Source organism: Myxocyprinus asiaticus, chromosome 39 (genome assembly GCF_019703515.2).
Source record: "Myxocyprinus asiaticus isolate MX2 ecotype Aquarium Trade chromosome 39, UBuf_Myxa_2, whole genome shotgun sequence".
Taxonomy (NCBI): Eukaryota; Metazoa; Chordata; class Actinopteri; order Cypriniformes; family Catostomidae; genus Myxocyprinus; species Myxocyprinus asiaticus.
In genome coordinates this window covers 10,338,683-10,363,383 of record NC_059382.1, presented here as the reverse complement: position 1 = coordinate 10,363,383, position 24,701 = coordinate 10,338,683, and the positions used below count along the sequence as shown (strand labels likewise).

Genomic DNA, 24,701 nt, shown 5'->3' with positions numbered 1-24,701 from the left:
ACCATTAACTAGTAATGAACAACTGTATATTTATAAATGAACATTAACCAAGAATTATACTGTAAATGCAGTACAAATATATTTTAAGAAAATGTAATATTAAAGAATAGAACCTTATCGTAAAGTATATAGTAAATACTGTACAGTAAAATGGGCTGCACTTTATTTTACAGTACTGTTCTACATTTACTTACTATATAATTACAACAACTATAGTAATTATTAGGTACTAACCCTAAACCTAACCCCAACCCTGACCCATATTATATACATGTAGTTACCTAATATTACTCAGTACTTTCTTGGGTAAGTACACTGTAAGTGTACTGAAATTACACGTACTGTAAAATAAAGTGCAACCGTAAAAGGTCATAATATGAATGACAGTACCATATTTATCACAATGTGTGCAACATGCTACTCACTTCAAATTGCTTTCAACATATATTCTGAACAGATCTAAACAGTCATAATTATTATGAGTATATAGAAATAAAATACTGTTTTTCAGTATTTCAGAAGACTAGCACTCTGAAACACAAAAAATACTAGGAAGAAAGTGCAAAGACTTGTGGCAAAGTTAATTGATAATGAAGAAAATCCGTCTCACATTTGCCTTGAAATATTACACGAGGTTCAGAGGGCTAGTTAATGGGTCGATGACATGCAAATTAATAACTCCATGATTTTTCAAATTCATAGATTTCTAATCCCTCATTAATTCCAACACTGACATCTTCCCACTTCTGACATGACAGAACTTTATAATTCACTGGCAGAGGTCAGAGTTCAACAGGAGAGGGAAAGGAAAATAACTTCCTCCAAGGAAAGTGAGAAGAAAAAAAAAAAAACCTGACATCCAATTTTCAACTTGATTTATCAGAGTAAAGCCAAAATTGATAGTGTGTCATTACTGGGCTCAGAGCTGTCTGGCAATGTCCTATCAAAGCCCTCTCCTTCAACCCAGATCAATACAACCCTATACTGTTTCAATTTGAGAAGTATTGATTTTCTGATGTCGACTCAATAAAGGGGACATTCATCACCAGGCAAGCATAAAGTATGATCGAACTGAAGACTCGGTGGGCTGGATTTGGTTATTTGGCTTTCAGTTCATGTAGCCATTGAGGAATTGCTATGCTGCTTTGCATCTTCACATCACTCGGTGTGTCGTCCCTGTTTGATTATTAAATTTGATTTTATACAACAAAATACATTTATTTATTTATCTAATAATCTGCAGAACTGTTTGTCTGGTCAAAAAAGTCAAAAAAAAAAAAAAAAAAAAAAAAAAAAAGACTATTCTTCAGTTATTCTGCAGAAAATAAAACAGAAAATCAAAACAGTGATCCAAAGCATCAAGGGAACATTTGTGTTTTAAAAAATCTAAATGTAATAATACAATGTGCCACATTATTTATACTACTATTCGATAATTTTTCATGTGTCTGTGGGCTTTAGCACAAAGTAAAAGGTGAAAACCAATTTGACTGTGTTCATGCTCAAAGACATACAAAAAACACACAACTACAAATTAATTTTCAAGCGGACATGCACATACACTACTATAACTATGCACACACACATTTCAAAATGCTGCAGGCTTTCTATTTTACAGAAGCCACATAAATGGGAAAGTTAATGTAGCATTGAATAAGACTAAGCTGCTCAGCTGTTACACCGCCTTGAGCTCATAAACATATTGCATCATTTTTCTTCTCCAGCAGGTTACCATTAAATTTGAATTTGTTGGAAGTTTTGTGGTACCATTTGCAATGTGCCCCAGCTCAATAACCTTTTGTCTCAATGCAAATGTTGTGCCTTCCAGGTGGTTTTCATAAATATTTGAATAAGTCAGAACAGTGGCAACAACTTCCAGCCAAACCATCATCTCAAGCTTTTTTTTTATGATCTTTGTGCATTGGGGACAGCATTAGATGCACTTCATTGTTCTGGTATGAAGAACTTGATGAATTTGGCACAAAGCAGCATTTCAGATGCATCAAATAAATTTCACAGTGTAACAGTTTTTTTATTTTTTTATTTTTTATCCAGAATTGTAAAAAATTTTGTACAAATAGTAAATGATGCTTCTGACTGTAATAATTTACATAAATAAATACATAAAATAATAGAAGGAAAGATACAATGATAGATAAAATGATAGAATGATATCTAGAAAAACAGATAGAACAATAGGTAGAATGACAAAATGATAGATAGAAAGACAGACAGACCGATAGACTGATAGATAGATAAAAAGATTGTCCATCTGTCCGTCCATTCGACAGACAGACAGACAGACAGACAGACAGATAGATAGATAGATAGATAGACAGACATAGATAGACAGACAGACAGACAGACAGACAGACAGACATAGACAGACAGACAGACCAACAGACAGCCCAACAGACAGACAAACAGACAGACAGACAGACCGACTTCCAGGAGGTTTTCAAAAATATTTGAATAAATCAGAATACTGGCAGCGACTTCCAGCAAAACCATTATCTCAAGCTTTTTTTATGAGACAGAGAGCCAGCCAAACAGACAGACAGACAGACAGACAGACAGACAGACAGACAGACAGGCAGCCAGACAGACAGACGGACAGACAGACAGACAGACAGACAGCCAGCCAGACAGACAGCCAGACAGACAGACATAGATAGATAGATAGATAGATAGATAGATAGATAGATAGACAGACAGACAGACAGACAGAAAGCCAGCCAGCCAGACAGATAGATAGATTGATTTACCGCAGTGTAAAAAAATATTGTCTTATAAGAGTATTGGCCATGAAATGTGCTTTAAACACATACACTAGAAATACAAATATGAGAGCCCACATACGTTCCTGGTTATAAATATTGTACAGTGTTAGCTAATGTAAGACTGTATGTCTGAAAGCATGTTGAAAATAAGGTCAGACACATACACATTTTGGTAAAGGTTTTGGCTTCATGAGATCTGATAAAAAAAGCACAATCAGTGGAATCAGCAGCTGAGCTATGTTGTCTATTTGCACTCAACCAGTGCACACTGGTGTATGTTTCTTATTGGCTCGAGTAAACATGATGCCATAATGCACTTTCAACCATCTGCAGTGTATTTTACAAATTTAATTAGAATCCACAGCCACTCTTTTTGCAAATCGAGAAAATTTGGAAGGCAAATCAGTATTTGTGCCTAGCCCGTGTGTGCACACGTTTGTAAGTGGGTTTTTCTTTTTTTTTCTTTTTTCTTTTTGCTGTCGGCCAATGATGGCAGAGATATTCTCGATCCAGATTCTCATTAGTCCACCAATGGAACAGAAGGTAAGGATTTCCTTCATTACATTTGCTTCAAGCAATACTACAACTGAGTCCCAAACAAAATTGCTGTATCGCATTGAGCAATTATGGCATTTTTGTAAATATTATTTTGCCTAATTATATTTAATCTTTACGGTTATAAGGCCAGACAAGTTTGCAGCCCATTTTAAACAAAGTGAACAAATTCAAAGTGCTTTACAAAGACATAATAATTAAAAAATTAAACAGGCATATATAGATATACATAGACTTTAAATAATTTAAGATTAGTAAATAAAAAATTTAGAAAAAACTTATTAACATTAGTTAAGTACATCATTTAACATGAACAAACTATGAACAACACTTTTACAGCGCTTAATCTTGGTTAATGTTAATTTAAACAAACTAATCGTAATATCATATGTAACATATACTCTAATTGTTGTATATGTTAGATGAACATTAGCTAATGCATTATGAACTAACATGAATTAACACTGAATAATTGTACTCTTCTAAATTAACAGTGACCAATCTTAATAAATACTGTGATATAATAGTTAATTTTTAGTTCATGATATTTAATGCATTTACTAATGTTCACAAATAGAACCTTATTGTAAAGTGTTACCAAAAATGTTCCTACAGTATGCACTGTAATTAAAGGTGAAGTGTATTATTTCGATCTTAAACTACAGTTCTTTGTCCTAATCCAGTTTAATATGTAGAGTCAACTATAATAAAACCATTTGTAATTTGATGTCCCAAAAAGTGTTCACAATCTGTCAATATCAAAACATTGCTCTGTTTGCTTAAGCAGCCCGAAACAGCAATGTTTGATCAACCAGTGGTTTGAGTTCTGGGGCGGGGCTATCAATTCGTTTGTTTGCTTGTCTGTAACTTTTAGAAAACAGCTATTTAAAAAAAAAATCATTTAGAGATTCTAAATGCATAGAAATGACACACAGTTTTTGTTCTGAAATGCCATTACTGGACAGATACAAGGATCTAGGATTCTATTTGTTCAGTTTGTGTATGTTTGGTGGGAAATGGAACTCAAGTCAGTATTTTTTTAACAGGGCCCTTGAGACCATTGTAACAACTGCCAGGTGTTTCACTGTGTGATTGAGAGGCTGAGCCGGTGTGTATTTCTGGACCAGACGCACACAAACACACACACACATACAGCCTGACCAGCAGTGATCTGTCTCAGAGGATTTAGTGGCCTGGTGTGGTAATTGAGTTTGCTGACCTGCAGCCTGACCCTGGTGGAGAGCAAGAAAATGACATTAAATAGGAGTCACATCCGAGCTCTTGGTGTGTGTGTTTGTGTCACAAAGGTAATAGTGCAATACTTTGCCTGAGCAGAATGTACACAGACCATCACAGAGATATGGTTGGGTCCAAAAGTCTGATTGTGAAAATACTTTCGTTTTTCATTTTTCTCTGTTAATACAGTTTTCCTACAAATGATATTATCTTATCAGCATAACCGTTTGAATAAAAAACAACATTAATTTAAGATTTTCTTTGTATTTGGTATCTCCCTTTTACTTTAATGAAAGCATGCAACCAATGTTTGCCTGGACTCCACAAGTTTGTGCAAAACCTGATCATCCATCTTGTGTGCTTCGATAATAGCAATGAAAACTGACCTATAGTACAATGGAGTTAACATGGCCAGTATCACATATTTGCTTATTTGATTAGTGACCTAGAAATAATGCAGAATCATTCTTATTAATTTTACATCATAATGTTTCTTTGAGAGATAAAGAGTGTGATTTCTGCGCCATTAGTGCCATCAAACGGAAATACAAAAATAAATGATGCTTTCAAAGAGATTTCTGAACAAACCCTCTGCTTGTGATAGGTAAAAACAGAGAGTCCCACCCCAAACAAAGTTCATAAGGGAAGTTGATATGTTATTTCCGAGAGTTCCACTACCTTTGGATTGGCCACATTATGCCAACTCACTGACAAGCACCATCTCATATCAGAGATTTTTGCATCGGCTCCAGCATGTTTACCTTTCCCTGTGGCGCAACCAGATGTGTGTTATGTCAGCAGTTTGGGAGACCCGGGTTCAGATTCCACGTTGGAACCAGGAAGTAATCACATTTGCATAATCAGTGACGAGTGCGATTCCGAGGTTGCATTTTTCCTCTAACATTACATTTTTACTCCACTGATGGTTAGGTTTAGTTTTGGGGGTTGGGTAGGGGTACAGTATATAAAATATGCATTCCTCTTCACTGTATTAAAGCCTGTACAGCTGAAAACACCTCACTTCACATCTCACGTTTGGCGCCCCTCCGTGGACATTTCACCTGGAAAAATGGTACTCACTTGTGCCCATACGACCAACAACACTTACTTCTTTGGCCACTGGGGGCAGTGTTTCGAATTTTGGTAAGTATAGACCAAATTCAGCTAATGAAAATTCAAGCAACTGTTTGAGATTTCACAATGAGATTACTTTGCAAACAAACAAGATAATTTAGGAAAAAGCATTGCAAAGCCACAGTGTTTACACATTTTGTGGAAATCATATTATTAATGGCTTACTGTATAATTCTCACAAAATTTTCAGATGGGATAGGAAAACATTTCAACATCAAACAATTACATGCATCAACTTTAATTTTCTCTCTATTTCCAGACTTAAATTAAATTTTGAAACCCAGATTTGCAATGTATTCTCAGACTTTTGAGCCCAACTCTACATGGTATAACAAAAACGTTCACAAAAACAGACACTCTTTGACATACACATCCAAACAGCTCTTTGAATATGTGTGTTTTGATCTTTGTGCATTGGGGAGAGCATTAGATGTATTTCATTGTTCTGGTATGAATTACTTGATGAATTTGGTACAAAGCAGCATTTCAGATGCATCAAAGAAATTTCACAGTGCAACAGTTTTTTTTTTTTTTTTTTGGATCCAGAACTGTTAAATATGTTTGTACAAATAGTACTGTAAATGATGCTTCTGATTGTAATCATTTACATTAATAAATACATAAAATAACAGAAGGAAAGATACAATGATAGATCAAATTATTGAACAATATTAAGAACAATAGATAGAATAGTGTATGTCAAAGACAGACACTCTTTGACATACACTCACATTGAAACAGCTGTACCTCTGTGCTACTGCGCCCCAGGCTCCGTGTTTATTGGTGAGGATGTTAAGGATCTTCTGTTTCAGCTGATTGGCTGTCACATGATCACGATGCTTGGCAGCACTGATCAGGTGATCACACATCGTCTCCTCATCTTTCTTGTCTGCTGCGTACTGTGCACAGTTGGACTAACCGAAATATGGATGAAAAAAGAGAAGGAGAGAGAGTCAAAGACGTGAAAAGAGTACCATCTATTGCAAATGTCAAATGAACCGGTATATTGAAAGACAGAATGATGCTGCATGAAGCAACACTGATGATTCAAAGCCCCATTATCAACAACCTGAAGCTGAACAAAAGAATTTAATCTTTCTTTATTGCCAAAAAATAAAGGTTGGTGGAACTTGCTTGTGCAACTTTCATACAATGTCTCCATAAAATGGGACCATGTTCAGTTACAGGGACTGTTTCCTAAATGGTAGGGCAAAATCCTCACAATTTATGGAATTACAGGGTTTCAACCACTCTGCAACCTATAGATAATTTTGTGGAGCTAGACTTTTGACTATAGGTATCTTATTTTGGATAAGAAGAGGCCATCTGTTTACATGCACAGTGGGTTTTTACATAGTCAAGTCAAGCATAAATGACACAATGCATATTCGAATGGTTAAATGAAGGATGTCAGCTGAGAGAGTGATGTAGATGTTTTCTGGTTTACCTTTTGCATCAAATTAGCATGCCGAACCAAACAAAAGCAGTCAGCTATCTAGTTTTTCAACAGTGAGACAGAACCGTTACCTCTGTCTTTTGGAGCATGCACACAATGGCAAGACCAATTGTGGTCTGATTAATGTGTATGCATCCTGGACAAAGCTGAACTACAATTGCATTACAATTACAATTGTCTCTGTCTGTTAGTCCGACTTCGCAAAAATCAGACTGTTATGTTTTCAGTCAGACTAAAGTGCTTTCATGAAATTTTAAAAGATGAATTTTTGTTTAAATCCAACTGAAATATAACTACAAAACGTACTGAAATTGTTCACAGACAGAAGCTAAAGGCAGACACTATGACTCCTCATGAGACTATGAGGCCTCTCAGACTAAAGGTGACGCAAGGCAGCCCGTTTGACATTATCTTCCACGCTACAATAAGATTGTCTTCCCACGTGGCCCCAGGGGGGATCTCTTGCTAATATTCAAAATCTAATTTGCGAACACAAGCTGGTGGAGTGCAGTGGAACAGGGAGGTGGGAGGTAATTGAATTTCCTTCCTTATATTTGAATTCTGTCAGATATTATACCTCGACATATTCTTCAAAGGGTCAATAACTCAATCTCCCAGTGTCATCTCGCCTTACCATGCGCCACGCTGACAAATCAAACTTTATTTATAACTTCAAGGGGCTATATGAGGGTTGGAAGTGACACCAGCTTAATTGTAAAAATATCTTATCTGCTTAAGTATTCTTCAATCTGCAAACGGAGGTAATAAAGTAGAGGAGGAACGCAAAGCATGAGCCATCCTTCTCTCTGGCGCATGCTGGGATGGATGGAGGGGCAAGACGATGGTTTGATATTCTGGTGACATCACCTATAGTATCTCATGCCTGCTGGATTTTATCTGTTAGGCCAAGGATCTTCAAGAGCAGTATATAAAACAGACTCAGACAGGCTGTGCATTCCAGATAAGAAACTCGCCACTCCATCACTACATGTACTGGCGTGTTTTTGTGTGAGAAAGTGTGTGTATACCACAAACTGATGTCATGGCCCCATAGTTCCTTTCATTGAAACATGATGACAGATTTCACAGCAAGTCCTGCTACACCTTGATTTACATTTAAATCACCCACTAAATCATTGTCATAATAATACTGATAGGTTGTATCTGGTATTCTATGCAGTTACCATAGCATTTATCTTTTAATGTTGTTGCATATTATTTTTTATTTAATTTTTACATTATAAAGTGCTCCCAAAAAGTATTTGGACACTTAAGTAATGCTTAATATACAATAGACAAAAAAAAAAAAAACACACCATCTTTTTCCAGAGCAGCCTGTATTTCTCCTGAGGTTATCTGTGGGTTTTTCTTTGTATCCTGAACAATTCTTCTGGCTGTTGTGGCTGAAATCTTTCTTGGTCTACCTGACCTTGGCTTGGTATCAAGAGATCCCTGAATTTTTGACTTCTTAATAAGTGACTGAACAGTACTGACTGGCATATTCAAGGCTTTGGATATATTTTTATATCCTTTTCCATCCTTATAAAGTTCCATTACCTTGTTACACAGGTCTTTTGACAGTTCTTTTCTGCTCCCCATGGCTCAGTATCTAGCCTGCTCAGTGCATCCACGAGAGAGCTAACAAACTCATTGACTATTTATACACAGACTCTAATTGCAATTTAAAAAGCCACAGGTGTGGGAAATTAACCTTTAATTGCCATTTAAACCTGTGTGTGTCACCTTGTGTGTCTGTAACAAGGCCAAACATTCAAGGGTTTGTAAACTTTTGATCAGGGCCATTTGGGTGATTTATGTTACCATTATGATTTAAAAAGGAGCCAAATAACTATGTGATAATAAATGGCTTCATATGATCAGTATCCTTAAATAAAAGAGAGTTTTTTGCATGATCAGTCCTATTTTCAAAACCAATGCCAAAATTTCACAATTTCTGCCAGGGTATACAAACTTTTGAGCACAACTGTATATATATATATATATATATATATATATATATATATATATATATATGCAAATATAGAAAATATCAAACAAAGTGTCATTTATTTTAAAGAAAATATTAATTACTAAATAAATAAAGAAACAAAAAATTGAAGAAATTAAAAAAAATTAAATCAAAGAGAATATTAAACTTAAATTTAATCTTTGTATATTGTATAAACTAATACATTCATAATATATATCCTATTGTATAAATTCTTCTTTTTTTCTCAAGGAGCTTAAAAAACAAGTGTTTCGGCCACATTGTATGTAAAAGTAGCAGGACTGAAGAAGTATGTAGCTGAAATGTTGTAATCTTTTCATAATTACACAAATCCACTAATGCTAATGTCAAGACCCTATTTTAGCCTTATACTGAAAAAGCTAATGGTTTAAAGATTCAACATAAACAGTCTTTAAAGACCTTAATAAAGTTCCTTAAATTGCAGAGTATCATTTAGGGGAGAATTATTACATTTCTCTTTGCTAAGTTAATATATGTGGATTAATCCCCATTTGGAGACATGAGCAGAGGATTATGGGCAACCCCCTCTGTTGGATTTGCTAGAGATTTTCTCACCGTTCCCTCTGTCTATCTCATGCTATATCAGATTTACAAAATCAGATTTCTGTTTAGATTATTTGGGATTCATTTTGGTTCAGAGTGGGATTAGAGTTGTGATCTTGAATTCATTACAATTTGTTTTGTGTTTCAGTATATCTTGCTACTTTATCAAGTTTGGTAGTTAATTATGGAATCATATTCCACTGTAAAATATCAGAATCCTGAATTTTCCCTTGGGGATCTATAAAATGTGAAAATTTGTGTGAAAAAGACTCCTAAAAAGCCATTGATTTTGAGATGCCTTCTACCTCAAACTCTGCATGCTTGTGGACGTCTTCGGCTCGTTGTCTGTTGAGGATAAACTCTGCTTCATTGGCCACTCGAACGATATGATCCTTCATGGCATGACAAAGCAGTCTAAAAAAAAAAAAAAATCAGCTTTGTTTTAATTAACCAGAGCCTTTGAGTTTCTGTGGAGCGTGATATTGAGCATAATGTCCCCTCACCGTCCCAGAAAAGGGGCTTCAATTCCATATGGCATTCAAATGTGCTTGCTTCTTTAAGTGCTGACAAGCAATAAATAACATTCAGAGCCCAGAGGAGGGGGGAAAAAAGTAAACAACCTTTTTTTTCCAAACATTTAGAAATGAATCTAGGGTATGTCTTTATTCCTTTAAATTTAGCATAGACGTTGAAACACAGTTCTGCATTTTCATTGTATAAAATACAGAAATGTTAAAAAGCCACAGCAAATTTTTAAGCTTTTTGAATATTTGTGGTTTTCCTATAAAATGGTTGTGGGCTTGATGTTTTACATGGGGGTGCGAGAAAACAGGCTTATAGACAGGCAGACAGGTTGAGAGACAGACATACAGGAAGATGGACAGACAGACAGATGGTAGACAGACAGACAGGGAGAGAGACAGAAAGGTAGATAACCAGACAAATTGAGAGGTAGAGAGACAGACAAGTAAAGAGACAGACAGACAGACAGGTAGATAAACAGGAAGACAGGTAGAGAGACAGACATACAGGTAGATGGATAGACAGACAAGTAGAGAGACAGAGATATGGACAGACAGACAGACAGACAGACAAGTAGAGAGACAGACAGATATGTAGATAGACCAGCAGACAGATGGACAGGTAGTTAGAGAGACAGGTATAGAGACATACAAATGGGTAAACAAAAAGACAGACAGGAAGATAAACAGACAGCTAGAGAGACAGACAGGTAGATAACCATACAGACAGAGATGTAGTGAGACATTCCAGCAGAGAGACAGACAGGCAGGCAGGCGGACAGGTAGAGAGACATACTGGCAGACAGGTAGAGAGATAGATAGACAGACAGGCAGAAAGATAGACAGACATATAGACAGGTAGAGATATACAGTCATGTGAAAAAGAAAGTACACCCTCCTTGAATTCTATGGTTTTACGTATCAGGACTCAATAAAAATCATCTGGTCCTTAGCAGGTCTTAAAATTAGGTAAATACAACCTCAGATGAACAACAACACGACATATTACACCGTGTCAAGATTTATTTAACAAAAATAAATCCAAAATGGAGAAACCATGTGTGAAAAACGAAGTACACCTTATGATTCAATAGCTTGTACTGTATGACTTTATCAGTCTCTCATATTGTTGTGGAGGAATTTTGGCCCACTCTTCTTTACAATATTGGTTCAGTTCATTGAGATTTGCGGGCATTTGTTTATGCACAGCTCTCTTAAGGTCCCACCACAGCATTTCAATCAGGTTGAAGTCTGGACTTTGACTGGGCCATTGCAACACTTTGATTCTTTTCTTTTTCAGCCATTCTGTTATAGATTTGCTGGTGTGCTTGGGATCATTGTCCTGTTGCATGACCCAATTTCAGCCAAGCTTCAGCTGTTGGACAGATGACCTCACATTTGACTCAAGAATACTTTGGTATACAGAGGAGGTCATGGTCGACTCAATGACTGCAAGGTGCCCATGTCCTGTGGCTGCAAAACAAGCCCTAATCATCACCCCTCCATCACCGTGCTTGACAGTTGGTATGAGGTATTTGTGCTGATATGCTGTGTTTGGTTATTGCCAAACATGGCACTGTGCATTATGGCCAAACAGCTCCACTTTGGTCTCGTCTGTTCAAAGGACATTGTTCCAGAAGTCTTGTGGTTTGTTCAGATGCAACTTTGCAAACCTAAGCCATGCTGCCATGTTGTTTTTAGAGAGAAGAGGCTTTCTCCTGGCAACCCTTCCAAACAAACCATACTTTTTCAGTCTTTTTCTAATTGTACTGTCATGAACAGCTAACTGAGGCCTGTAGAGTCTGAGATGTAACTCTTGGTTTTTTTGCAATTTCTCTGAGCATTGCACAGTCTGACCTTGGGGTGAATTTGCTGGAATGTCCACTCCTGGGAAGACTGGCAACTGTCTTGAATGTTTTCCACTTGTGAATAATCTTTCTCACTGTAGAATGATGGACTTTAAATTGTTTGGAAATGGCCTTATAACCCTTCCCAGATTAATGGGCAGCAACAATTGCTTCTCTAAGATCATTGCTGATGTCTTTCCTCCTTGGTATTGTGTTAACACACACCTGAATGCTCCAGTGCCCTGCCATAAATTTTCAACATGGTGAATGACTGATGTGCCAGCACCCTGGACAGCGACTATCTCTGCTGACTCAGCCTGCCAGTGTGTGTGTGTGTGTGTGTGTGTGTGTGTGTGTGTGTGTGTGTGTGTGTGTGTGTGTGTGTGTGTGTGTGTGTGTGTGCGTGCGTGCACAGATGGGTCAGCAGATGGGTGTGCAGGCTGAGCCGGCCAAGATCAGCTCAACATCAACGACCCAAAGCCTGAGCCAGACAAACACACACAAATGGGCACACACACTCCTATACATACTCATATACATTTCAATAGCTATGTAAATAGGGACATACCATAGACTTCTATTTTTTATAGACTAACCCTAAAAAAAACATTTTTGCATTGTTAGGATTAAATATACACATGGGAGGTTTTGACAGCTTTAGCTCACTTTTTTCACTAATGTCCCCAAACTTTAGCTAGGTATGTACACACACAAATTTACCTGGCTATCTAATTGGGTACATATCATACACTTTTGTTTTAATATAAAGCTTACTGTGACTATAGTCTAACCCTAAACAAAAACAACATTTTTGGAATAATTAAAACAATTGTTTATAAATTGATTTTCCACTTGAGAATGTCCCCGAACGTCCCCAAAGGGAGGTTACATTTATCTTTCTTTTGCAGAAAATTATTTCCCCAAACTATAGTTGAGTATATAAACACACTTTCAACCTTTTTGTGAGATTGGAAGGATAAAAACAACTATAGGACGCAAAGTAAATAAACATATAGAATATGAATTGGGAAGAGTGAGGAAATGACAGAAAAACTGAGAGTGAGAACGTTAAAAAGAATGCACACACGCTGGGCAGAAAGTATGTCAGGGTTTATATACCAACTCACTCATAGCATGCTTGTCTCAGCAAATTTTACACTCTGTTCACCACCAATACCAAACACACACATACACTCATACAAACACTTCCTACACTACGGGACAAGAGGCTTAGGGGCTAATCTAGTCTCCACCCTGTTCTCTAGTCTGCTTGCTCAGAGGTGCCATGGTAACTAGACAGCCAAGCAGACCAGTGGCAGATAACAGGCTTGAAGTGACATGTTCAGTGATCTGTAAGCTATTGATGGTGTTTCAGGAGCACATGGGATAAACTACCTTCCCTCGTTGATAAGTTCAATGAAAGCAAGGCCAGCGTTCTTCTGTATGGAGTTCTGCCACTCCTGAAAGAAACAGAAACATTTGCACTTCATTAATGGATTGTGGTGATTGTACTGTAATTGATAATAACTTGTTGCAATCAATAAGAAAAAACAAATCCAGAAATGGGTATTATAAGGGCTGTCAATAGATTAACATTTTCTGTAGATTAAAAGTGTTCTTGTAGCTCATCTGGTAGACCATGGCAGTAGCAATGTATCATAGGTTTGAATCCCAGGGGATACACATACTGATATAATGTATACCTTGAATGCACATGTGCCTGCCAAATGCATAAATGTAGATGTAAAATAATTAATTGCTATTAATCTAATTTAAAATTGAGTGAAATTTACATCTTATAGCATATATTAATTCTTTCATAATATAGTGCATTCATTATTAATGTACTGAGTTTCTAGTCTTTGTATAGAAACAAAAATGTATCAAATACTGTATATTTTATTGGTGGTCTTCTCATTATCATCGACAATATGTTTAACTTGTAAAGGACTTATTTGTACAATATTCACATCTGGATTTGATTTAAAAATTAATTATCCATAAAGGTTTTTCATCATCATTTATTGATAAACAATAGTGTTAACTTTGGCAGCCCTAGTATTAATCAATAAATAAGCCAAATCGTTCTCCAGGGGGAAAAATGAATTGAAGAATAACACATAGAAAAAACATCCGGATGATTATATTTATTCAAATAAAAACCTGTGGCGTTTAGAAATATCTCTCCAAAAGTCTGATGTTGTGCCTAAATAGGACATCTAGAGATAGTGATTGCAGCATTTGTGCAAGTAAAGATGCCTTTGAGGTCGGATATCTGCGTTCGAGAGCCAGAGCCATAAAAGCCTGGAACTCAGCCCTGTGCGTATGCAAGCATCTTTTCCTCCTCTGTGAACATATGTGTAAACAGAAGACGTAATTGCAGAATGAAACCGTATCCTCTTGCCCCTTAAACACAGCCATTTCCTCCCTGTGAGCACCCAGTGACAGATCACCAAAGACCTCCGTCTTGAGACTGGCCCGTCGCCTCTCCTGGAGCGTTGCTGAGCCTTAGGGAACGACTCAGGCCCTCCCTCACCCTCTCCCTATTTCTCCCTCTTTCTCTGTCTCTCTCACACACAACATAGGTCTGGAGATGATTAAAAGGTAGTTTGGGAGTCTTGCTACTCAGTATGGGAAATTCTCCCTGGTTCTACTGTTTGCTCTCAAAGGTACAAGTTAGGGGGGAAAGAGCATGAGCAGGGTTAGAGTTCAAAAGCAAAGAGGGCAAAAGAAAAGGATGGGCTTGAGGGTGGAAGGATCAGGGTGAGAGGAGAGCTGCAGGAATGCCAAGGAATGGGTATGGATATGAACGATGTCCTCAATGATGACTGGAAATTCTGAGCAATGTGGTGTCTCTTGCTCTGCGCCACATAGGTTGATTTAAACATTTTGAAGGTTTTGATCCAGAATTGGAGTAACGTAAGGTCTCTAGTCAGGTATTAAGTTGCAGAGCACAGCTGAGAATCTGATTCTTAATCTTCTTTAAAAAAAAATAAAAATAATAAAAAAAAAAAACATTAAACAAAGAATAAATAAATAAATAAAATCTTTATTTTTTTAAAGGTGGAGTGCTTTTTTAAGAACTTTTTTTAAGTTTCTCCAATGCCATCTTACGCAGATACAAATATAAAGTTGTCTTCACATGCAACTGGGATTAATATTAGTTCTACTTGGAACTTTTAATATGGCAGGTGAGAGTACTCTTTCTATAGTGAATAGTAGATTTTATTCATTTTTACAAATCCAACTACCTTGCTAGCACTTGCCATTTCAGTCATATAGAGTACATTTAGGTACATCATTATCCATTTGATGCATATTGTACATTTTTACACAGAGCAAACAGCATGTATTTGACCGAAATACCATTATCCTCAGCAGCGGAGTAACAGGTATTGCGGGATCAAAATAAGAGTATCCAAAGAAACAAAGTATATCAAAATGTTTGATGTGTATAGGTGAAATTACATACTGGTTGAGTTTTAAATAAAAAGTAAATAAATAAAAACAATTAAAAAATTAAAATCCATAAATTTTTACCATACAAAGATTGACTTTAATGACATTAAAAATGACTTTTCAACAGGGTGAAGGAGGAAAGGTTTTTGTAGTGAATGGTAGGCTTTATTAATTTTCTAAATTTAGCTACTGTACCTTGTGAATGCATGTCGTTTCGGTCATGTGCATCTGCATACATCAGTATGATACATGTTATACCTTTTTAAATAGAGAAAATAGCATGTATTTTTATCAAAGTTCCAAAATCAATTGCAATAAATATGCAAGAATGAACCTGGTGTTCTCAATATGTCCTATTCTCTCTGACAACAAAGAACTTAAACGTGACATACTCATTATTGCGACATTAGAAGAAAATTCCGAAAGCACTTGAAGGCAGCATTCCCATTCGAAGGTTCATTACTGCAAATAGTTTAAATGCTGTGACGCCATTGAAACCTGTTTGAAAACAGTCATTATTTGTGCAATTCCATTTGGTGACACAAGTGGTGCAGAAATTCCACTCTTCAAATTCAAATTTTGAAAAATTCAAAAAATCCTATTTTCGGGGGCCTGGGTAGCTCAGCGAATAAAGACACTGACTACCACCCCTGGAGTTTGCGAGTTCAAATAGCAGGGCATGCTGAGTGACTCCAGCCAGGTCTCCTAAGCAACCAAATTGGCCTGGTTGCTAGGGACAGTAGAGTCACATGGGGTAACCTCCTCGTGGTCGCTATAATGTGGTTCGCTCTCGGTGGGGCACATGGTGAGTTGTGCATGGATGCCGCGTGGATGGCGTGAAGCCTCCACACGCGCTATGTCTCTGGGGTAACGCGCTCAACAAGCCACGTGATAAGATGCTCGGGTTGACACAGAGGCAACTGAGATACATCCTCCGCCACCCGGACTGAGGCGAGTCACTACGCCACCACGAGGTCTTAGAATGCATTGGGAATTGGGCATTCTAAATTGGGGAGAAAAAGGGGAGAAAAATACTAACTCAAATAGTATTTGTATCAAATAGTATTAGTACAAATGCACAAGTGAACATCATCACTGAAGACAACATGGAGGCACATCTGGTCTCCAAATGGTGTAACTGACCCAATATGCCTCTTTTTCTCTCTCTCTTTCTCCTCCACTCGTTACCCTCTACTATTCATTATCTACTCTGCAGTCTGGCAGTTCCTCACTTGGGATCGGACTGCCTCAGCTCTGTGCTTCTTCAATAGTCTCTGCTCAAGTAAAGCAACACCCACGTGACAAAAATAAATAAGGAAATACATGCAGATGTGGGGGCAACACTAGTCTGCCAAGAAAAAGACATCAGCCTACTCCAAGACACCCGAGCCAAGCTCTGTTCCACAGTCTCTTCTCAAGTAGCCTTCACACTTGATACAGGCACTGTAAAGCACTACTTCTGTGCCATTTTTTTTTCTTGTTCTCTGTATTCCCCTTCAAGCGGGGGAAAAATAAAGTTCCCAGTGGCGATGTGGGTGTGATTGTGGGGGGATTTTAGGGGCTTAGACGAGTATGCTGCCCATGTGATGTGTACTAACAAAGACATGTACCTCTAGAAAATGGTAATGCGATCTCTCATGTAAAAGAGGAGAGCACATCCGGCCTGCGATCTCAAGCAAGGGGAGCTTATACTTGGAAAAGCTGACACACTGGGTTGGAGAATTTATCTGAAGTGGTTAAGCGCTGGATTTCCATATTTTGAGTGTCTGGTCCAGGATCTGTGTTGGACATGGATGCTGAATGTTTCTCATGGGAACTTCACTTTTGACTTTTGTATTTGATCCAGAGTTGGAGGCATTATAAGAGGATTTCAAGTCAATAATGATCTGTTTTGCATACAATGGCTCCAAATAGTATTTGGACACTTACACCACACTTTACACATGCATTCACACAAATGTGTAATTTTTAGTGTGACTTCAGTGTTAAAAGTGTCTAAAAAATGCTTTTTGGGGCCACTGTATTTTCTTAATTTACGTATTGGGATGAGAATATTTAAAATATATGTAAGGAATAATCTATTGTCAGCCGGTCCTTATAGCAAAATAAATCCCAAAAGGGTGGTCATGATGCAGACATAAAGGGGTCTTGCATCACCCTGAAAGAGTTTATGTTGCAACATGACTGGGTGACAGTGGCATATCCCACTTATTACATGGCTACTAACCAACAAATTATTAACTTGACATGAAATATCGATTCAAGAAGAAATGATGTTATTTTTTGAGAAGAGACCATAGAGTCTTCAGAAACCGCTGAATTCCACCTCTGTTTTTCGAGTTTGGTTGATTTTTATCAACCAATAGTGAGTGCTCACTATTCCTCTTATTATGAGACTTCTTACCAAAAAGATAAATAAATGGAAATTAAATATTGATTTGAGTTGAAATTACATTATTATGTGAGAAGAAATAGACCATGGACGGAGTCTGCAGAAACAGCTGAATTCCACCTCCGGTTTGCGTCAATGTTCTGTATAAGAATTCAGATTTCTGTTCTGTTTATATTGCAAAACTGCTGTCTGACTGCTTGTTATATATACTGCTTATTACAAAACTACTTACAAAATAAATAAATAAAATAAATAGACATGAAATATTGCTCACGTTGATTTTTTATTTTTATTTTATTTTACGAGAAGCAGGAAAGATGACTCACAATACCTGGATGACCGGTGAAATATCATTTTATCCATGGATGTGCAGTCATTTTTCAAAAAGATCATACATATGTACACAGTAAATACTTTATGTTTATAAAAGTATCCTTTCACGCAGAAAGCAATAGGTTCACTCATTTCTCACATGAATAGGTTGGATTATTTGACAAGTCATCAGCTTGCTTCAGTGAAAACACAAACGCATACTTTTTTTGAAGTCAGTAACTTCATTTCACTCAAACTCCAATAATTTTTTAACCTATGAATTCTAGTCACAGCTGTCAAGCACTCCTGTCAAAGCTGCCTGGCAAAATGTACTCAGCTGAGAACACAGTCATTAGCCAAAAAATGTGCAACAAAAAGAACTCGGGGAGAAAAGAACTTCATTGTAGCTCTTAACACCGGACAGACAGTTTTTTCCTTCCCCCCATCTTTGTAACTCACAAACTTTAATGGCTCTTGAGAATTTGCAGCATCTCAATTCGACCTGTCAAGAGACAGAGGGAGCGTTTTTGCTTTTATCTACTCAGCACAGTTCCCGACATCTGGAGGCCGTCCATCTGTAAATCTCTCCGGCTCCACACTAGATCCTTTATGTATGTTTAAGATGTTACATGAAACAGACCTGCCTGACCTCTGCTGCACCCGCTGCAACTTGACTGGATTGAGACACTAGCTGTCTGTGGCCTTAGATGAATAGCGCTGATTAGGAAGCATAAATAAAAAAAGTGCAAGATGATTATCGCTAATTTATTCATAAAAGTGACAGTTCGCAAAACAGAGCGGGGCAAAGGGTCAAGAGATGTGAACGTCCCGCTGTCTGGGTACATTAGCATGGAGATGAGAAGGAGAAAAGCTTGAGGTTGTTGGAATCACAACAAGGATGTCTTTAAAGCAACATGGTTCATTTCTGATGCGGTTAACCAGTTTTACCAATGTGGTTAAAGCAATGTTTCCCAACCTTTATTTATCTAAGGTACCCCTACAGAATCATTAGTAAGGCCCTTCATTGTCTGTGAAGAAGAAACGTGTTTAGTTTAAAGGAATATTTACCCTCATGTCATTCAAAACCCATGTCTTCCTTTCTTTTGGGGAACACAAAAGGATATAATTTAAAGAAAGTCACAATCTCTGATTTTAGTAAAATAGCAGTTGATGTTGATTTAATTTAATGCTTAAAAAAGCACACAAAAGTGTCATAAAAGTAGTCCATGGGACTCATGAATTCCAAGTCTTCTGAAGAGATATATAACATACCACTTTTTTGTAATTCACTCTCAAATCAAATCAAATCGACGAACCACTCATGTAAAAGAAAACACTCAAATCCAATAAAATTAAACCTCATTTGTTCTTATGTCATGACGTCAGGTCACAAGATGCTCAAGAACCAATGAGGTTTGATGTTATTGACATGTACCCATATTTGATATGGGCTCTGTATACTATACATGAGTTGGCCAATGATTTTATTTGGTTTGAGAGTGAATAATGACTTAAATTACGGTCTGTTCATCATACAAAGAAATTGTATGCCTTCAGAAGACTTGGTATTTGATGTACAAGTAGCATGGACTATTTATTTGGGTCCTTTTTTAACTTCAGAGTGAGTAACTGTCAACTGTTATTTTATGGAAATCAGCGATCGTAGTATTTTATGAAATAACTCATTTTGTACTATTCCTTTAACTTATATTATACTGGATATGAGCCACATGCGCAATGAAGCACATAACTTTGGTTTGCAAAAATGATGCCACGATCATGTAATGTAATATGATATGTAAAAGATAATATGGATGAAAAACAAACTCTTAAAGTAGCTTCTCCATTTAATGAGAGCCATACTTGTAAAAAGTTTAAACAGTTCTGTTTATGTCCATCATAAAGAATCATTTTTGAGAAACACCTAACAGTGAATGCATGTATAAATGCAAAACAATGAAACAGAAATGTCCATTTTATAGGTCCAACAAAGCAAAACAGTGTAAAAAAACTTACCATGTATCCCCTAGAACCTACCTGGTATCCTCTGGGGTCTGTGTTACCCTGGTTAATAGTCATTGGGTTAAAGAACATATCTAGAGGCCCTTCACACCAAATAATTTTTCTGGGGAAAATCTACGCACAGTAAAATAACTGTAAATAAAAAAAAAATGTTTTTATTTTTTTATTTTAGCGAAGTGTTGGAAATCTAAGAGACTTTAACAGTGAATCCAGTCTTTTCTTCTCTTGCTGACCTTCTCATCGAAATAATCAAGCCATTTGTTGATCGAGGCCTCTGCTTTAAGGAACGTGTTCAAAATCAGATCCTACAGCGAGCCGGGAATGAAGGCTTTGGCTACAAACTTTCCTGTGTCTGAAAGCTGCTTTGGATCCAGGCTCTGGTTTCACTCCCTCTTTGTTCAATCGATATATCAGGCTCTTTCTACCCTGGGAGTTTCTAATGGCAAGAACTCTTGGGGCTGTGGTAACACTATATCTATAACAGGGGCGGAGGAAGATAAAACCAGGAGCTTGAGTCTCAATGTGATGCTTCATTCAGCAATAAATCCAACCAGCAACAAAGCAGGCAGGCAACATTTAAAAGATGCCAGCAAAGAAACTGCAAACATTCAAAACGTTCAATGTAATGTGGGGAAGGTCAGCTGAAATCTTCAAACAGAACAGCAGGACACGTCCAATGCAACACACTGTCTGGAAGACAGCACCTTTGTTGGAGCAAACTAATAGCAAATGTACAGATTGACTACCCTCTTGAGTTGGGAGTTTAGTGGCATGGACTTCACTGAGTCAGAGGTGCCATTCAATGACTAAAAGCTCCCATCACGCTGAGCACTCCAACCAGCTGGATTCTGAGGAAGAGATGCTGAGGTAATGGCTTCATTATGGGCTCCTGGTGCAAGAGTGATGGGCTGACAGAAGGTATGTTAAATATCTCCTGCTCTGACTACAACATCGGGACTCTGACCCCTTTGAAAGGAAAGGCTTAACAAGGGACTCGGAAAGTCCGCGAACTGTAATATATCACTGGAATTTAAAAGGAAGACCATTGTGGTGTGTTTACATGAGGTGGGGTTACAGGAACACTATTTACAGCCAAGAGGGAAGAATATTCTGGGAAGAGATTGATCATAATTTCAAATATGTGAACTATTTGACTTAATCTCTGCTAAAAAATAATAATAAAATAAATAAATAAATAAATAAAACAGCGTAAATTGGTTTGCTGGTTAGGATTGCTAGTTTTAGAAGGTTTTTGGCACTTTTAAAGGGGACATATTATGCAAAATCCACTTTTTCAGTTTCTTTGAACATAATTATGTGTCCCCAGTGTGTGTAGACAACCACAAAATATGGTAAAAGACCATCCCCTGCTTTCTTTCCGTTCCCCATCGATAAAAAACAGTGTCTCCGAATGAGCTGTTCAGGTTTGCAGCCCCTTATGACATCAAAAGGGTAAGGGTACTGCCCATGGCTGGCGAAGAGATCCACCCTCATTGAAACCAGTCCGCCATATTTATCTCCTCGCTAGAGCCGCTTGTGCTAACTCAGACTGCTTCATCAACGATGGTCAACACAAGGCTGGATTTGATTCAAATCTAAGGATCAAGGATGGAACGATACCAACTCTCCGTGACACAACTTCAGATTTGCAAGACGTAAGTTTCATACTTCATACTTTCTTAATGTTTGCAATTTGGCTTTCTGAATTTGCTTGTTTGCACATTGCGTGAAAAATTATAGTTGTGAAAATATTGTGCTTTGTGTAACGTAGAAACTAGTCCCTAACTACCTTATTCCATAACAATGAAGCTGTAGGTCTGTTTCAGTTACGATATAAACTGATTGATGTCCTCCACAGTCCTGCTTGAGTGGTCATGCAATGAAGACTTTCCATGTAATAAAACCGGTCATTATTTCAAAAACGATTATGAAACGATAGTGGTACTTTCAACAACTATAGCTGTTTTTCATATTTCTTAACTTGACCTTTGTTATGCACAATACAATAAGATAATTGACTTGTGTGTGTCCTCCATGTTATTTATAATTTTGTTGTCACCGAGGTATCCGTGGCACCATCAGGAAAGGCACAGCCCACTTCCAGAAAGGGGTGTGGGGAGCAGCAGCTCCTTTGCATTTAAAGCTACAGACACTAAAACAGCCCATTTGGAACAGGGCTACAAAACAGGGGTATAAAGGCATGGTAGAATAAACGATCTGTGAGGTATTTTGAGCTGAAACTTGACAGACACATTCTGGGCAGAGCTGAGACTTATATTACATCGTATAAAAAGGAGAATAATATGTCCCCTTTAAGCTGGAGAACCAGCTAAACCAGCTGAACACCATCTTGACCAGGCTGAAAGACAAGCTAGACCATCTTAAACCAGCAAACCAGCTTGAGATGGTTTAAGATGTCTTTTTTTTAGCAGGGCTTTTTAGGGATAATTCATAATTTGTAAACTATATAAACCAGCCTAAGCTGGTTTGCTGGTCTTAGCTGGTCTCCTAGCCTGTTTAGGGTGGTCTGTTTGTTGGTTTTAGAAGGTTTTTAGACACTTTCCATATGGAGAACAGCTGGCCAATCAGCTAAACCAGCCAAATACCAGCTTGGCCAGGCTGGGAGGCAAGCTAGACCAGCTTAAACCAGCTAAAACCTGCTTAAACCAGCTAACACCTGCAAACCAGCCAATGCTGGTTTAAAAAAAAAAAAGTTCTCATTTTTTCATTTCAAACTTTTGCAGCTCTTTGGGACCATTAACAATGAATTTATTATAAACAGAGTGCTGTGCTGATTGACAACATCAATGCAGTGCAGACGAAAGATCCAAGGTGAAGGAGAGACAAAAAAGAAGCTTACCTGAGAGCATAACAACATAACTAGTTCCACCACTGAGGTGCTGGACTTCATGCACACCAGACCTGCAGGAAAGCAGAAAGGGAAACACTGTAATCAATCACTCTGCTTCACTACAATCACAAAGACATGACACCAAAATAACCATAGAGTTTGTTTAAAAAAAATTAATGTGCCGGATATAATTATGGAATTTTTGCATCGGTGAGGGCCAGTAAAGTGCATGCCATTCACATGGTGTCTCAGAAAAGTGAAGAGGGATGATGCACAAGCGCTATACTGTCCCAAAACATAATTATTTAAAGTTACAGAAATACTGTACCCAGACTCAGCAGCGTAGCTAGACCCTGGCTGATAGGGCTGAAGCCCCGGATCTTTTGTAAATAGCCCCGAATGTTTTATTGTGATGAAAAAAAAAGAGAGAAAAAAGTGTGACGAGGAGGAGGGCGTGGTCAGCCATGAGGATCAGCCGGGAGTAGGGGTGGAGGGAAAAAAATCGTTTCAGCGATGCATCGCGAATCATACGCAAACAATTCTGAATCGATTCTCAAAAGAATCAGAATAGATTCTGAGTTCAGTTTGGCGCAAGCCAAAGACAGATGTAGAAACAAAGACACGATTTAAGTGCATACACTAAAGTCAAGTGCACAAACACGACTGTTTGCAGACCAGCTGTGTCAAACACATGACCATTTGTGTCCGAATGAAACTACGATCCCGAAATTCTTTCACAAAACCATGCACATAGCAATGGGAGAGTTTATTTGTGATAACAAGCCTACAAACAACATTGCACCCATTACTGCACTGATTTGCACACAACGGGAGAAAACACAGAAGAAAATAATGACGAGGCAGCGATTCAGGAGATGTTGGAGATGTTCTCTACTCTTGCACGCTCTCCATTTCATTGGCTTTTGCTTTATTGCCGGTCATTGCCAGTCACTCGCTTGTCAGGACAGTGCGCACACCTGATGATAAAGGTTTGAAATCCATCGTAGCTTTTGTGACAGGGTTGTGCGTTCTTCTACTTGCAGAGCAAACAGATGGAACTGTGCATACAAGACGCTTGATAGATTTCTGAAGCAACAACTGCGCTATTTAAACCACTTTACTATCACCTGTGCAGGTGAGGAGAGGAGAAGCTGACAGCTGCACTCTCATAGAAGCAGATATATCCCTCATCCTGGACCAGCAACTTCCAGTTGTGGTTAAAAATTAATATATAATTATAAAATTAAATAATAATTAAATACTATTAAATGATTTACAATGCTTTAAAAATAAATAAATAAATAAACAAATAATATAATCAGTTGAAGTAATAGTATTCAGTGTGTTTTGATTGAGAACCAATATTTTTTTTTCCTGTGCTATTAAGAGATTTTTTATAAGGTTCTAAAGAAAGAAACTGAACAACTGAGATACTCTTTTAAACTATAGAACCATTTATTTAATCTTGTGGATGTTCCATGTTTTGTTCACAGCTCATACGGAATGTAAAAGGCCAGTTTATGTAATGTGACTCGTTCTGATTTTTTAAAACAGCTGTTAAATA

The 24,701-nt window shown here is 37.5% G+C and overlaps 2 protein-coding genes across 3 annotated transcripts in view; one reads left to right on the top strand and one right to left on the bottom strand.

The window, feature by feature from the left end:
• The window catches only part of LOC127430095 (neurobeachin-like), a 401,279-nt gene that overhangs the window by 165,581 nt on the left and 210,997 nt on the right, over positions 1-24,701 (bottom strand). For both annotated transcript variants that reach the window (XM_051679563.1, XM_051679564.1), the window contains exons 34-37: positions 23,147-23,208; positions 13,497-13,561; positions 10,039-10,147; positions 6,453-6,619 (exon numbers count right to left, since the gene is read on the bottom strand). In XM_051679563.1, coding sequence (XP_051535523.1) covers positions 6,453-6,619; positions 10,039-10,147; positions 13,497-13,561; positions 23,147-23,208 — 403 coding nt within the window. The remainder of the gene's footprint in view (positions 1-6,452; positions 6,620-10,038; positions 10,148-13,496; positions 13,562-23,146; positions 23,209-24,701) is intronic.
• The window catches only part of LOC127430113 (putative nucleotidyltransferase MAB21L1), a 73,833-nt gene that overhangs the window by 30,983 nt on the left and 18,149 nt on the right, over positions 1-24,701 (top strand). The gene's annotated exons all lie outside the window — the stretch shown is intronic.